This window comes from Polypterus senegalus, chromosome 8, assembly GCF_016835505.1.
Source record: "Polypterus senegalus isolate Bchr_013 chromosome 8, ASM1683550v1, whole genome shotgun sequence".
NCBI lineage: Eukaryota > Metazoa > Chordata > Cladistia > Polypteriformes > Polypteridae > Polypterus > Polypterus senegalus.
In genome coordinates, this window is record NC_053161.1 from 85,370,501 (window position 1) to 85,387,354 (window position 16,854).

General features: G+C 37.1%; 1 protein-coding gene across 3 annotated transcripts in view; it reads left to right on the forward strand.

Moving 5' to 3' along the window:
- The window catches only part of exoc4 (exocyst complex component 4), a 537,075-nt gene that overhangs the window by 37,831 nt on the left and 482,390 nt on the right, over positions 1-16,854 (forward strand). For all 3 annotated transcript variants that reach the window (XM_039761360.1, XM_039761363.1, XM_039761362.1), the window contains exons 4-6: positions 4,385-4,569; positions 10,191-10,300; positions 12,134-12,377. In XM_039761360.1, the coding sequence (XP_039617294.1) occupies positions 4,385-4,569; positions 10,191-10,300; positions 12,134-12,377 (539 nt within the window). The remainder of the gene's footprint in view (positions 1-4,384; positions 4,570-10,190; positions 10,301-12,133; positions 12,378-16,854) is intronic.

The window sequence follows — 16,854 nt, forward strand, 5'->3', positions numbered from 1 at the left end:
GGGATGTGTCCATTCCAGCAAGCATTGGGCATGAGTGAGAAATAATCCCTGGATGAGGCCTCAGCTTATCGCAAGGTGAATACAAGCACACACATACACTAGCCTAGCGTCATTTTAGCGGCACCAAATCCCCAAATCTGTATATCTTTGGAAGGAAACTGGAGCACAGTGTGGAATCCAAGCAGGGAATACCAGTGACGTGACTCCCTGCGAGACAGCAGTGCTACCGCTCTGCCACCATGTCACCCCTTGTGTGTAATTATTAACAGTATTCATTATTTAAAAAACTAGGGGACTTTGCCCCCTGCTCACTTCGCTCGCCAACCCCTGTGTTTGATTTTCCGGATACACACTTGTAAGATTTTTTTTCTTTGAATTGTTGCTATTTCATTAGTTTCACTTTTATTTCAGAACTTCTGTAAAACCAATATTTGGAATCTTTCCTGTCCCAATATGCTGAATCTTTTAACTGAGGCCTGTGAAACTTGTGTTTAATGACTTTGTACTATAATTTAGGATACGTTTCTCTGTTTGGAATTTCAGCCCAGACAAAACGATCCATATCGTCAGCAGTTAATATTTTTTTTTGCAAAGTAACCAATAAATGCATGTCAGTTAAACCCCGTGTATGAAATTCTCAGACTTAAACTAATTTCCTTTTGTTTTTTGTCAGTGCGATCTGTGCTATCTTTTTTTGATACTGTAGCGACTGACGTAATAAAGTGTCACAAAAGTTCTACTTTAACAGTCGCCGACTGCGTAACCCCAAACACAACTTTCTACCACCCTCTCCAACCCCTCCTCCCAAGGATGTCGCCTCCCCCTTACCACATCAATCAGCACCCAGCTATCAATATGCCGTGCTGTACTCTGCCCTCCCTTGAGCGGACCTAACAGTCACTTAAAACAAAAGGGCGTGTCTTGCAAGAATCTTATGTTCCACGGCCCCGTGACACGCTCCGTTGTCAGTCTTTTTTGTCTCACGGGTCTTTAAAATGTCTTTCGAGAACTTCCGAGAAGATCACGTCTTGTCGCCTGGCTTTTACATTCCAGGATTTTTTTTTTATATATAGAAAGAAATTAACGATTTATCTGTAAAATATAACATACACACTTTAATGCATTTCATCATGAAAGTGATATCAAGTATGAATCTAAAGATTCTAAATGTGCAGAAAGTTGGAATATCATACATTTAATGTGTTCTGTGTGGTGATCTATTGCTGCTGCCATAGCGAATAAAAACTGGGATGACGTTTATGATGGTCTGCTTTAATGATAAAGTAAATTACAAGGTTAAAGTGGACATTTCAAGATTAAAGCTGAAATCACAAAATACACGTTTTCACCAAGTCCTTCATTTTTTTTTCTCAGTGGCTCAAATACAGCACTTTACATCGCTGTTGTGAAGTTGCAAAAAGAAGACGGTATGTGAGACTTTTAAAATGTATTGTGTTATTAGAATCGGGAATTTGTGACACTTGAATATAAAAGCACCACAAATACATCTGTATGTCAGCATTTTGCTTCACCACATCGAACCATTCATCAAAAATCAAAGTGCACACATCGATCTCGTAGGATCCGCAAAGCTTTCTGTCACATGTAGATAGTAAACAAAGACTCTGACGTCACATTCCAGTTTTTAGCCCATTGCGCCCCCCGACTTTTTGCTGTTACTGCAACTCGCTCACGCGTAGCGTTAATTTCTGAGGACCTGCTCAGAAGACGCATCAAATAAACACTGAGAATGTGTGACAGCCATGATGTGGGCACATACGCATTCTGCGCATGAAGTATAAACGAGCCCTAAGTGTGTTTAATTGCTACATTTTAAATTGTTTGTTTTGCATGAATTCTTGTTGATTAAATGGGTGTAAGGGCAGAGAAAAGAAATTTGACCCTTTTGCAAACTGCTATTGACTGTGGCTGCTTCTTGTCACCACAACCGATTATTTTGTATTCACACCAAAAGCCTTGCGTCTATTAAAGCAAGCAATATAAAAACAGAAAAGATATAAAATGTAGCTTGTATGTATTGATAAACTGCAAGATGACTCTTGTAATCTACTCTTAATCTTATTAAAAAAAAGCAACGAATTAGGTTAATTCGCAAAAAATGCAGTATAATGGATTGCTTGTCTTATTTAAGAAAATTGTTAATTTGTTGTAGCAATCCAAACTGCTAAGTGTGTATCAGACTGCGAAGGCAGAATTGCAGATTTTGTTTAATTGTTTGGTCCTGTTTTCTTGGAGGCCAAATTAAGGAAGCCATGGTATTATTTATGGTTTATTAGTATTATGGTTTTCATAATATGAAAAAATCATGCACTGTGTTAATTAAAATTATTGTTATTCATGTCATGCTGTGATCTGATTTACAGTGGTGTGAAAAACTATTTGCCCCTTCCTGATTTCTTATTCTTTTGCATGCTTGTCACACAAAATGTTTCTGATCATCAAACACATTTAACCATTAGTCAAATATAACACAATTAAACACAAAATGCAGTTTTTAAATGATGGTTTTTATTATTTACGGTAAAAAAAAATCCAAACCTACATGGCCCTGTGTGAAAACGTAATTGCCCCCTTGTTAAAAAATAACCTAACTGTGGTGTATCACTCCTGAGTTCAATTTCCGTAGCCACCCCCAAGCCAGATTACTGCCACACTTGTTTCAATCAAGAAATCACTTAAATAGAAGCTGCCTGACATAGAGAAGTAGACCAAAAGCACCTCAAAAGCTAGACATCATGCCAAGATCCAAAGAAATTCAGGAACAAATGAGAACAGAAGTAATTGAGATCTATCAGTCTGGTAAAGGTTATAAAGCCATTTCTAAAGCTTTGGGACTCCAGTGAACCACAGTGAGAGCCATTATCCACAAATGGCAAAAACATGGAACAGTGGTGAACCTTCCCAGGAGTGGCCGGCCGACCAAAATTACCCCAAGAGCGCAGAGACGACTCATCCGAGAGGTCACAAAAGACCCCAGGACAACGTCTAAAGAACTGCAGGCCTCACTTGCCTCAATTAAGGTCAGTGTTCACGAGTCCACCATAAGAAAGAGACTGGGCAAAAACGGCCTGCATGGCAGATTTCCAAGACGCAAACCACTGTTAAGCAAAAGAACATTAGGGCTCGTCTCAATTTTGCTAAGAAACATCTCAATGATTGCCAAGACTTTTGGGAAAATACCTTGTGGACTGATGAGACAAAAGTTGAACTTTTGGAAGGCAAATGTCCCGTTACATCTGGCGTAAAAGGAACACAGCATTTCAGAAAAAGAACATCATACCAACAGTAAAATATGGTGGTGGTAGTGTGATGGTCTGGGGTTGTTTTGCTGCTTCAGGTCCTGGAAGGCTTGCTGTGATAGTTGGAACCATGAATTCTACTGTCTACCAAAAAATCCTGAAGGAGAATGTCCGCCATCTGTTCGTCAACTCAAGCTGAAGCGATCTTGGGTGCTGCAACAGGACAATGACCCAAAACACACCAGCAAACCACCTCTGAATGGCTGAAGAAAAACAAAATGAAGACTTTGGAGTGGCCTAGTCAAATTCCTGACCTGAATCCAATTGAGATGCTATGGCATGACCTTAAAAAGGCGGTTCATGCTAGAAAACCCTCAAATAAAGCTGAATTACAACAATTCTGCAAAGATGAGTGGGCCAAAATTCCTCCAGAGCTGTAAAGACTCATTGCAAGTTATCGCAAACGCTTGATTGCAGTTATTGCTGCTAAGGGTGGCCCAACCAGTTATTAGGTTCAGGGGGCAATTACTTTTTCCACACAGGGCCATGTAGGTTTGGATTTTTTCTCCCTAAATAATAAAACCATCATTTAAAACTGCATTTTGTGTTTACTTGTGTTATATTTGACTAATGGTTAAATGTGTTTGATGATCAGAAACATTTTGTGTGACAAACATGTAAAAGAATAAGAAATCAGGAAGGGGGCAAATAGTTTTTCACACCACTGTAGGTGGCCAGTTAAATACTTACATTTTGTCATATGTGTTTTATTGGCAGCTACAAACTGGCCCAGTGAATATGGGTGGGTGGGTGTGTGTTTGCATGCCTTGCAGATTACTGGCTCCATGTCCAGATTTGGTTCTTGCCTTGTGCCTGATACTACTGGGATGGAATCTGATACTTCCAACTAGAATTAAATTAAGTGGATTTTATAATGGATACACTAAAGTTGTACAGTTTACATTGGGTGTTTGGCTTTAGCAGAATGCCCAGTAAAATGTCCTTTACAAAGTAAAGTCAAAATATTTCTGTTTGTAGTCTTATTAAAAAGTGCTCCCTGCTGTATTATACTCTTTCGAACCTATGGAACTTTGAGTTTAATATTTTATTTGATTGCTTTGCAGGTGTCTGCAGTTAATTCCTTAGAAGGTCCACTTCTTCAAGTCGAGGGGCTTAGTGACCTTAGATTGGAACTCCACAGCAAGAAGCTGAGTATGCACCACGTCTTGATAGATGAACTTCATAGACATCTTTACATAAAATCTACAAGCCGAGTTGGAAATAAAAGCAAAGAAAAAGGGAGAATGCTGTGAGTTAATGTTTTAATTTGTCATAATTCAAAATACAGCTTTTGATGTTTTGTGTTTAATTCCACACTGATTGCTTATTGTAGGCACAATATATATATATACAAACCGGATTCCAAAAAAGTTGGGACACTAAACAAATTGTGAATAAAAACTGAATGCAATGATGTGGAGATGGCAAATGTCAATATTTTATTTGTAATAGAACGTAGATGACAGATCAAACGTTTAATCCGAGTAAATGTATCATTTTAAAGGAAAAATATGTTGATTTAAAATTTCACGGTGTCAACAAATCCCAAAAAAGTTGGGACAAGTAGCAATAAGAGGCTGGAAAAAGTAAATTTGAGCAAAACGAAGAGCTGGAAGACCAATAAACACTAATTAGGTAAATTGGCAACATGATTGGGTATAAAAAGAGCTTCTCAGAGTGGCAGTGTCTCTCAGAAGCCAAGATGGGTAGAGGATCACCAATTCCCACAATGTTGCGCAGAAAGATAGTGGAGCAATATCAGAAAGGTGTTACCCAGCGAAAAATTGCAAAGACTTTGCATCTATCATCATCAACTGTGCATAACATCATCCAAGATTCAGAGAATCTGGAACAATCTCTGTGCGTAAGGGTCAAGGCCGTAAAACCATACTGGATGCCCGTGATCTCCGGGCCCTTAAACGACACTGCACCACAAACAGGAATGCTACTGTAAAGGAAATCGCAGAATGTGCTCAGGAATACTTCCAGAAACCATTGTCAGTGAACACAATCCACCTTGCCAGCTGAAACTCTACAGTGCAAAGAAGAAGCCATTTCTAAGCAAGATCCACAAGCTCAGGCGTTGTCACTGGGCCAGGGATCATTTAAAATGGAGTGTGGCAAAATGGAAGACTGTTCTGTGGTCAGACGAGTCACGATTCAAGTTCTTTTGGAAATCTGGGACGCCATGTCATCCGGACCAAAGAGGACAAGGACAACCCAAGTTGTTATCAACGCTCAGTTCAGAAGCCTGCATCTCTGATGATATGGGATTGCATGAGCGCGTGTGGCATGGGCAGCTTGCATATCTGGAAAGGCACCATCAATGCAGAAAAATATATTCAGGTTCTAGAACAACATATGCTCTCATCCAGACGTCATCTCTTTCAGGGAAGACCCTGCATTTTTCAACAAGATAATGCCAGACCACATTCTGCATCAATCACAACATCATGGCTGCGTAGGAGAAGGATCCGGGTACTGAAATGGCCAGTCTGCAGTCAAGATCGTTCACCTATAGAGAACATTTGGCGCATCATAAAGAGGAAGGTGCGACAAAGAAGGCCCAAGACGATTGAACAGTTAGAAGCCTGTATTAGACAAGAATGGGAGAGCATTCCTATTTCTAAACTTGAGAAACTGGTCTCCTCTGTCCCCAGACGTCTGTTGAGTGTTGTAAGAAGAAGGGGAGATGCCACACAGTGGTGAAAATGGCCTTGTCCCAACTTTTTTGGGATTTGTTGACACCATGAAATTCTGAATCAATATATTTTTCCCTTAAAATGATACATTTTCTCAATTTAAACTTTTCTTCCGTGATTTATGTTCTATTCTGAATAAAATATTAGAAGTCGGCATCTCCACATCATTGCATTCAGTTTTTATTCACGATTTGTATAGTGTCCCAACTTTTTTGGAATCCGGTTTGTATATTTTTGTTTTAAGTCTTGTATGTTTTTGATTTTATTTTTTATTTACTGTTATACAGTATTTCTACATTTATGGGTTTACTAAATCACAAGGATTTGTTTCTGTATGGTAGTACTAAGACTAAAGTATTTTGTATGTGTTCTCCACTTTCGGTTTTTGGGGAAAAATAAGCTCTGATTTTATACATTTTCACATGTATAGTAGTAAATGTAGTAGTAGTAGTATTGCCAAGTGCACAGACCATTCATACTTACCTGTCCGACAAATGTATACAGTTTTGCCACTTTCTGGCTTCTTGAACTCTTAATATATCTATTAGCTTTATCCAGGTAATGTGTATTTTAAGATTCATACCAATTTGATATTGTACTGGCCATTTTAATTCGTGTGATAACATTTACTCATTTTCATTAGGGTGATGCCTGTTTTTCTCATTTTTAATCATAAGTGTTGAGACTATGTGGCCTAATGGCTAATATCTGAAGTGGTAAACAAGTTGTATGATAAATTAAGAATCTGTTATTGAACCTATTGTTAAAAAATATAAGTTAATGTGCTTATGAAATTTGTGTTGCTTTGGAGAAAAGTGTCATTAAAAAAAAAGAAAACTGGATGCAACTGTCCAGGCCTAAAGATTTTGGAAGATTTGCATTAATCTGTGGTCTTATTGATCTCTTGTTTGTAAAATTTCAATTTATGTTGTAATAAATAAACACCACATGTAAACTCATTCAACATTTGTAAATGTTTTTTAAATTGTCCTGCATTATATGTCATACTTTTAAACCTACCCTACTGCTCCTCAACATTCTTTATACTTAAAAAGTTCTTTCAATTTGTTTATTTTAGATTTTGCTATATCCACTCAAAATTTGTATTTTGAAATTTAAATTTATGTTTGGATATTGCATATATTATCTGTCAAAACACTTATTATATTTTAATTACTAGGTCCTAGGTCCTTGTTTTAAGACAGGCCTTGGGTATAAATGTTTTCACATATTGGGAAACCAACCATTAGTTATATTTGTGATCTCCTATTTCTGTTCTACTACTTTAAAATTCCATTTAAACTTTTTTTTACATTTTAACAAAGTTGCATTTTAACACTATTACTTGTGTTGAGGCTCTATAACATAAACCCAGCATGCTTCTGATTTGCCACTTTGTGTTTGAATCCTCATTGAACTATTCCATCTGAAGAAGATGCATATTTATATCCTGTCTTATCTATACTAATAAAAGGCAAAGCCCTCACTGACTGACTGACTCACTGACTCACTGACTCACTGACTGACTCATCACTAATTCTCCAACTTCCCGTGTAGGTAGAAGGCTGAAATTTGGCAGGCTCATTCCTGACAGCTTACTTACAAAAGTTGGGCAGGTTTCATTTCGAAATTCTACGCGTAATGGTCATAAATGGAAGCTATTTTTCTCCATATAATGTAATGGAGTTGAGCTCGATGGCCGTGGGGGGCAGAGTTTCGTGTGACATCATCACGCCTCCCACGTAATCACGTGAACTGACTGTCAACACATTACGTAGAAAACCAGGAAGAGCTCCAAAAAGCGCTGAAGAAAATATGCATTATACAATTGAGAAGGCAGCGAAACAATAAGAAGCGAGCGAGTGACACTTACTGTACAAGCATATTCATGCCTGCAGCTACTTCAGAAACAAAGCACGGTGTAAAACTAAAGTTTAAATTAAACGCCGCTGGTGTTTGTCATGCCCACAGCTAATGCGGGATACAAGTTTAATGAGAGGACGCAGGGTATAAACGACAGTTTTGATCACTTTCTAACTAAGTTCAAATTGCTGGTCAAAGGCTGTGCTTATGCAAATTCTGAGAGACTGTGTTTGTGGGGGATTGACAGTTAAGGCGGGTGGAGGCGTGACGTCATCCTCTCCCCTCCCATTCACCTCATTTCGCTCTGAGCTGAGCTCCGTGGCTAATGCCGTCTTCCGAAGCAACTTCGTCACACTGCCACCAAATACTCACAGAAAAATCCACAAGTTAATACACACGCCGTCTCTAGAGTTTCTCCACACTCAATGTATTCCTCGCGTCCCCTTTATCCCCTCTGATCTCCCATTTCAATTCAGATGCCTCCAATTTCAAGTAAGGCTCTGCTGTGCGATGACAAGTAATAAGTCTCAGGGACAGACCCTACAAAACGATAGCATTGATTTCAGGCAAGATTGCTTTTCTCCTGGACAACTATACTTGCATTCTCAAAAGTGACCTCGTGCAGCTTCGTCATATTACAACCGGAGTGCAGCCAGAAACTTTTAAGTGCCGGGTCTTACTTAACATTAAATTAAGCCGTGGACATCGCAACATCACACAAGAGAGCAGCTCACGTGAACTTACTGAACGCAGTATGAGTGATCACTTCCATGCATCAAACCTGTTCAAAAAACGCATTACACAATTGACAAGGTGATGGCTTTATATGGCGTTCGTTTATAAAGCAGCGAAGAGGCTGTGTGAAGGCAACTACACAATAAAACAGCAGAGCGCCACACTCTGAATGTATTCCTGGCATCACTGTTATACCCCCTGATCTCCCATTTCAATTGAAATGCCTCAAATTTCCAGTAAGTCTCTGCTTAAAAGCATAAGGCTTCCTGGATCATGAAGCAGGAGGCTAGCTGGCTGAAGTCTCCAGGACTCTATTTCAGCCTTCTACCCACACGGGAACTTGGAGAATTAGTGATGAGTCAGTCAGTCAGTGAGTCAGTCAGTGAGTCAGTCAGTCAGTCAGTGAGGGCTTTGCCTTTTATTAGTATAGATATATATATATATATATGACAGCAACACTCATAACAGTGACAAAACACTTACATTGACAATCATGTTACGTTTTTTAAATGTTTCCTTTTCTTTTTCATAACTTCTTTAACACACTACTTCTCCGCTGCGAAGTTGCATATAAATGGCCACTCCATTAACTTTTCAATTATCTGTCTGTCCCTTCTAAGTATTGTGTATCTATGTATTATCTCGTGGGTTCAGTAAGGATTTTTTTACTGCTATAACATCACATTTTGCAGAAGCAATTAGCTCTGATCCATTTCTTTTACAATATGTTCTAATACAGTATTTGTGCAATATTTAGTTTTTTACTGATTCCTTTTGTCTGAAAATGTCTAAGTTATGTTTTAAATTTCTATTAATATTGCTATGTATTACTTCACATGAACTTTTAAATCAGGCCCATCTTAAACTAATTGAACCTTTCCGTATTTGAAACATTACATCACTTACTTAGTACTTTCTAAACAAATCCAAATCATATTATGTGATATCATCTACTGTTAAATTCTGCTCCGTACTTCTAAAATTTTTCTTTTGATACTATATTGGGTATTTGTTCTGTTCTGTGCATTGTATTGTATTGACCCCCTTCTTTTTGACACTCACTGCACACCCAACCTACCTGGAAAGGGATCTCTCTTTGAACTGCCTTTCCCAAGGTTTCTTCCTTTTTTTTCCCCCTTTTTGGGAGTTTTTTCTTGTCTTCTTAAGAGTCAAGGCTGGGGGTCTGTCAAGAGGCAGGGCCTGTTAAAGCCCATTGCGGCACTTCTTGTGATTTTGGGCTATACAAAAATAAATTGCATTGTATTGTACTAATTACTAAATAACTCCTTCAAGCATAAGTGTTTTGTTTTTTTAACATAATTGATTAAAAAGAACTAGCCTGTGACCGTTTCCTAAAGTACTTTCTAACTATGTACACATTTAAGCCGATTGCAGGCATTTCTTTGGTGTAATGGGCATCAAGTTGAAATGACCAAATTGCCTGTCATTTTTCTAGTCACATACATCAAACATTTTAGCTTTAAATGCTTATTGTTCAGTGTTTTTAACATTGATGTATAATTTTCAATACATAAATAAAATTTAAATTTTTATTTCTGTAATAATTTAGCTCTTCTGTAAAGGACATATCTCCTGTTCCAATCATCGAGATCTCCAACTTATCAACTCCTCGAAAGTTTTTGGATAATTCACAGTTTGGCACTTCTGGGAGCAGCACCAGTGAGTATATGTATGAGCATAGTGGTTAGATTTTATGAGGGAATTAAACATATATAAACAAGACCTGTGTGTGTGTGTGTGTGCGTATGGAGCAGTCATCTCTGCTCATGCTCAACCACAGCCAGTAGATGGCACATTCATGCACTTCAGTTCTCAATACAAAAGATGTGTGTGTGTATTGTAAAAGAATGAGTCTCAACACACTGAAAAAGGTTTGGGTCAGCAATCCGTATATTGTTCCTGGCTGCAAAAGATTTAAAGCCAGCACAAGGATGTTGTTTGGTTGAGTTCCTAGAATAAACTGAACTAATTTGGCAAGATGGAGATTTTATAGTCGGTAAACCGGAAGTGATGCCATTTGACTGGGATGGGAAGTGGCGTCAGTCTGGGCGCCAGGATAGGAAGTGACGTCAGTCTGGGCGCTGGGAAAGAAAGTGACGTCAGTCTGGGCGCCAGAACAGGAAGTGACGTCAGTCTAGGCGCCAGAACAGGAAGTGACGTCAGTCTGGGTGCCTGAACAGGAAGTGACGTTAAATCAGGCAGGTTTTCCTGTATTTGGTCTGCAGAGATAACAGAAATAGGTTTAGAGCACCTCCACTTGGTCCATTCAGTTCGTTCCTAGTCTCACGTGTGTGACAGTATGTATGGAGTTGTCCGCTCTGACAATGCTCAACCACAGCGACGGGAGTTGGTGTGAATTCTACAGAAGATGTAGAAGCTTTATAAGTGTGACTTGCACTTGGTGAGTAGGTGCATACATGCACAATGGTAATGATAAGCTGAGGTTCCTATTGAATATGTTATAATGAAAGCAATTGTTTTATCTTGGAGAGTTTTATATTGCTCTACTTTTCCCTTTTATATTCTTTAAGGGGTAGCCTTTCTCAGAATGCCGCAAATCACTTAGACTTAGTACTGTTTATAAGGGATTGTACTACATAACTTCTTCCCACCTTCCCTTCTACATTATAACCTTATAACAAATACATTGATTTGGTTGGCGATATTCAGAATTGTTCAGATGATTCTCAAAAGACAGATTTATAATAAAGGTTGCTTTAACTTCCTTTAAGCTAAATATTTGTGCAGCTGTCCTTTTCATTCTCTTTCTGCTGAATTTAATTTGATTTTCTGTGATGCACCAACACAGCTGACAAGCTAAGCAGTGATCTAAAAATGACTGTTAGTTGATGATGAATTAAAAACGGAATTACTTTTATGGTTGAGATCACAACATAAATCAGTGAACATACTGAAACAGAGTACTGCTATTTAACTTACAATGGATTTTTCATTGTGCACTTTGATAAAGATAATTTTAGACATATAAAATAAATTTCATGAGAAAATTAAATGAATTAAAATTTCAATAATCACAGGTTAAACCTAGTAGTTTGAGGCTATGAACAGTACTTTTTTTTCAGATATTACAAAATTCCACATTGATCAGTACATCAAGAAATATATTTCACTTAATAGGAGATTCACTTACATATGATATAATTTTTTATCTTTAGTTACTGCTTTAACATATCATAACAATGCATACATACATAGATAGATAGATAGATAGATAGATAGATACTTTATTAATCCCAAGGGGAAATTCACAAATACATTGCAGCATTAATAATAATAATAATAAAATTCTGTAGTTACACTTGGATACACCTACCTTAGAAATTAATGAAGATATCAATAAAATTAATAGGGTAATTTTTAAACAGATGCTGACATCACTAGAGAGTTGACTGTAGTTCAGGAAAAAAAATTTGATAACATGAATTTGGTCAGGAAAATGCTGCTGATCTTTTTTTTTTCTTTTTAATATAGTTCAAGAGATAAGTCTTCAGGATATCAAAGAGGACTTGGAGGGTGACCCTGAGGAAAACAGTGCCACATTTATGGGAGTACTTATTAAATGTCTTGCTAAGCTTAAAAAAATTCCAGAGACAATCAAGTGCATCGTAGATCGCCTGGAGTTAGAGCTGAAGCAGATTGTAAAGCGATCCACCACACAAATTGCAGACAGTGCATACCAGAGGGGAGAAATACTTACTCAGGATAATCAACCCAGGTAAGATGTTAAGATGACAAATTACTTGTGGACAACAAGTAGAAAAAAAGTAATTTGTGTTAATTTGTGCTTGACAACCAAAGAGTGCTCACCCTCAAGTGCATGTATTTTGACATCCTCAAGGCAACCAGGTCCAGCAACTGCAGTCTTTATGTTTGTGCTACTGGGTTTAGGTGTCATACTATGAAGCAGGGCTTAGTATTAAAAATGTTTCTTGACTTGAATCATGATATTAAGTGGTCCTACGTGTTATATAGTTGTAATTGTATATCATTTGTAGTATCTTTGGACTATTATGATCAGGCTTTTGACTTTGTGACCACTGTGTGCACTTGACAACTTAGCTAGTGGTGTCTATTTTGCTATTTTAGTGTAATATGCTACAGTAAGAGAAAGAGCCCAGCTAAAAAAGAAAGTGGTTCTTTTGACCAACTGTGAATTGATTATTAATAGTTAAGCACAGAGAATTAAAGCTAGCATTGTATAGTCACTGTATTGGTATTAGGCACAAGTCTAATGGTATTATTTATAAAATAATAAGGCAGATATTAAATGTACTTTATAGTCATATTCCTGTACTGGACTTTTCTGTATGTTTAAAAACAAATTTCATACAGAAAAAAGGTAAAGAACTACATTTTCTTCTGAAACAGAGACTTTAATTTAGGTGAGTACCAAAGTACTAATACCATATTTGGTAAAACATATAAAGCTATTCTACTTTTTATAGGTCTTTAATTATAATTGCATATTATATTACTGTTATGGTCACTTATAGGAGATACTTTTAAGCTGCCTTACGCAAAAGGCCACTTCAGTGTAACGTTGACAAGAGATTTTCTAACTGACTCAGTTGATCTCTGCAGATAGAGAGAGTGAAGAAAGTACATGTGTCTGTCTGCCTGTAGTTAGTAGGTGGGCTAGTGGTTGAGTCACTCAGGTACAGTTGTGCTTGAAAGTTTGTGAGCCCTTTAGAATTTTCTATATTTCTGCATAAATATGACCTAAAACATCATCAGAAGTATATAAAGAGAAACCAGTTAAACAAATGAGACAAAAATATTATATTTGGTCATTTATTTATTGAGGAAAATGATCGAATATTACATATTTGTGAGTGGCAAAAGTATGTGAACCTCTAGGATTAGAAGTTAGTTTGAAGGTGAAATTAGAGTCAGGTGTTTTCAATCAATGGGATGACAATCAGGTGTGAGTGGGCACCCTGTGTTATTTAAAGAACAGGGATCTATCAAAGTCTGCTTTTCACAAGACGTTTGTGGAAGTGTATCATGGCATGAACAAAGGAGATATCTGAGGACCTCAGAAAAAGAGTTGTTGATGCTCATCAGGCTGGAAAATGTTACACAACCATCTCTAAAGATTTTGGACTCCAACAATCCACAGTCAGACAGATTGTGTACAAATGGAGGAAATTCAAGACCATTGTTACTCTCCCCAGAGGTGGTAGACCAACAAAGATCACTCCAAGAGCAAGGCGTGTAATAGTTGCGAGGTCACAAAGGACTCCAGGGTAACTTCTAAGCAACTGAAGGCCTCCCTTACATTGGCTAATGTTCATGTTCATGAGTGCACCATCAGGAGGACACTGAACAATAATCTTGTGCATGGCAGGGTTGCAAGGAGAAAGCCACTGCTCTCCAAAAATAACATTGCTGCTTGTCTGCAGCTTGCTAAAGATCACATGGACAAACCAGAAGGCTATTGGAAGAATGTTTTGTGGACGGATGAGACCAAAATAGAACTCCTTGGTTTTAATGTAAAGCGTTATGTTTGGAGAAAGGAAACCACTGCATTCCAGAATAAGAACCTTATCCCATCTGTGAAACATGGTTTGGGCCTGTTTTACTGCAACTGGGCCAGGACGGCTAGCCTTCATTTATGGAACGATGAATTCTAAAGAATTCTAAGATGTCAGGACATCTGTCCATGAACTGAATCTCAAAAGAAGGTGGGTATATGTGGCAAGACAATGACCCTAAGCAAACAAGTCGTTCTACCAAGGAATGGTTAAAGAAGAATAAAGTTAATGTTTTTGGAATGGCCAAGTAAAAGTCCTGACCTTAATCCAATCGAAATGTTGTGGAAGGACCTGAAGCGAGCAGTTAATGTGAGGAAACCCACCAACATCCAAGAGTTGAAGTTGTTCTGTATGGAGGAATGGGCTGAAATTCCTCCAAGCCGGTATGCAGGAATGATCAAAAGTTACCGGAAACGTTTAGTTGCACTTATTGCTGCAAAGTAGGGTTGCACCAGATACTGAAAGCAAAGGTTCACATACTTTTGCCACTCACAAATATGTAATATTCGATCAGTTTTCTTAATAAATAAATGACCAAGTATAGTATTTTTGTCTCATTTGTTTAAATTGTTTCTCTACTTTTAGGACTTGAGTGAAAATCTGATGTTTTAGGTCATATTTATGCAGAAATATTTAATATTCTAAAGGGTTTACGAACTTTCAAGCACAACTGTATTCTTGGGTCAGTCATTTATTTTGTGTTCTTCCTATGCAAGTTTCTTATTTGTATTTATTTGTTTTGTCATGGTCTACACTGTAGATTCCATGTTGAAGGCTATACAAAAACTGTAACATTATCTGAGAATATAAAGCATTTTCAGGAGTACCCCAAGCAATCTAAATCTGTTCTAAGAGAAAAACAAACATGTAACCAACTGACCAAATACAAACTTATTTTACAGAAAACATTTTTCACACCTTTTTTTTCCCCCTTTTTTTCCAAAATCGATATTGTGATACAAATCAAACATATTAATTAAAGAAAGAAACTTATCCTTTACTAGGTCAAGTTTGATAAAACCTCTTTGAGTCAAAAACCAGGCAGGAAAACTGTTCATTGCATCATTTAATCATCAGTAAATACTGAACAGGGTGCATCCATCACAGCACTCTGTTACAGAATGATCATAGAATAAAGGCAGAGGTTCATACATATTGATAACTGAATTTACATAACGGTGCTGATTAACACATATATATCATACTGTGATTGGTTAAAAGACATTAGATTCTTTAGCATAGAGCACAATCAACGTAAAATAAGTCTTTTTCCATTATATCATTATTGTTCAATTTCTGTTGATTTCAGCTCTTATTTTGTTATAAAAACTGTATATGTGCTAACTAGCAAGTCTTACTAGGTGCATAAAAAAACATTACATCAGCCAGTTTCTTTAACTATCACCGTGCAACATTCTGCTTGTTTACTTGACCATTTCAGCAGTCTCTTTATGACATTTCTAAAAGAAATATTTAGATATTTCACTGTGTTTTACTTATCTACTGTTACGTCTAAATTATTCTCTCACGCTATATATAGTATGTCAACCTACTGTCAGTTCCACCAACATCTTTGTTTACACCAGATGTGCAGATCTTGGGCGGGATATCATAAATTTGCATATTTTTCTTTTTTTAAATGGCCTTTGCTACAAGTGTTTATGTAATGTTTGATGCAATATGTGGCTCCTGCAGCAGCATGCTGTATTGTGACTGCAACCTTAGTGAAGCCATCAACAGATAACAAAACACTTTACATTGGTTTTCAAATAAAATAGCTTTCTAACCGTCTAATGCTATGCTACTGGCATGAGATGGGATTGTTTTTTCTTCTAGCAGATATAACACAGTAATTGTGGTGTTCATGCACACAGCTGATGGTGTTTTACTCGTACGGTATTATTAATGATTTTTAGTAATCCAGAGGTAGTCAGTGCTTTATGGATAGAAAATCTATAGCAGTTTAAAAACTGCATAAAGAAGAATGGTTACTGTCATAAACTCTCCGATGGTTGGTTTGAAAGTTTGGCTGTACATTTCCCAAAGGGATGGTTGACTTTCTTTTAAACCAACTTGTTGTTTTATGAAGTAATGGAACTGTATGCTTTATATGTGTCCATTAATTGTGTTATCATTTAAAAAATTTTGGTGCTGTTTTTTTGTTGTTATTGTAAGTGGTAAACAAGGAAGTGCACTGTATTTTCAACATGGTCACTTTTCTCTACATATAGGCATAAACTACCATTTTCATTTTAGACACTTTTAATCAGTGTGAAGAAGAGGGGAATAGAATGTAGGGTTTTCATGATCATTGAGAACTTTCTATACAAATACTTATAGAGGAGTTTTAAGGTAAATGGCAGAAGTATTTTGTATAATTTATATATTATTTTTATATTTAAAAAGTCAGTAATTACGAGGCAGCATTGACCATGAAATTGATAAAGTGAAGTCAAAACTAGGATCTGAATTGAAATTATATTGCTGAAATATTAAAAGTCTTACAGAGTCTTCCCTTAATTATCACAAATATTGGATGCTCGTAAAATTGCAAAAATATCTTTTATAAGGTGGCCACTAAAATGTCATGTATCATTTAGCATGTTTGCCACATGTCTTTGACCGGATTTATACTGTGCTTCTGCGGACACTACTGAT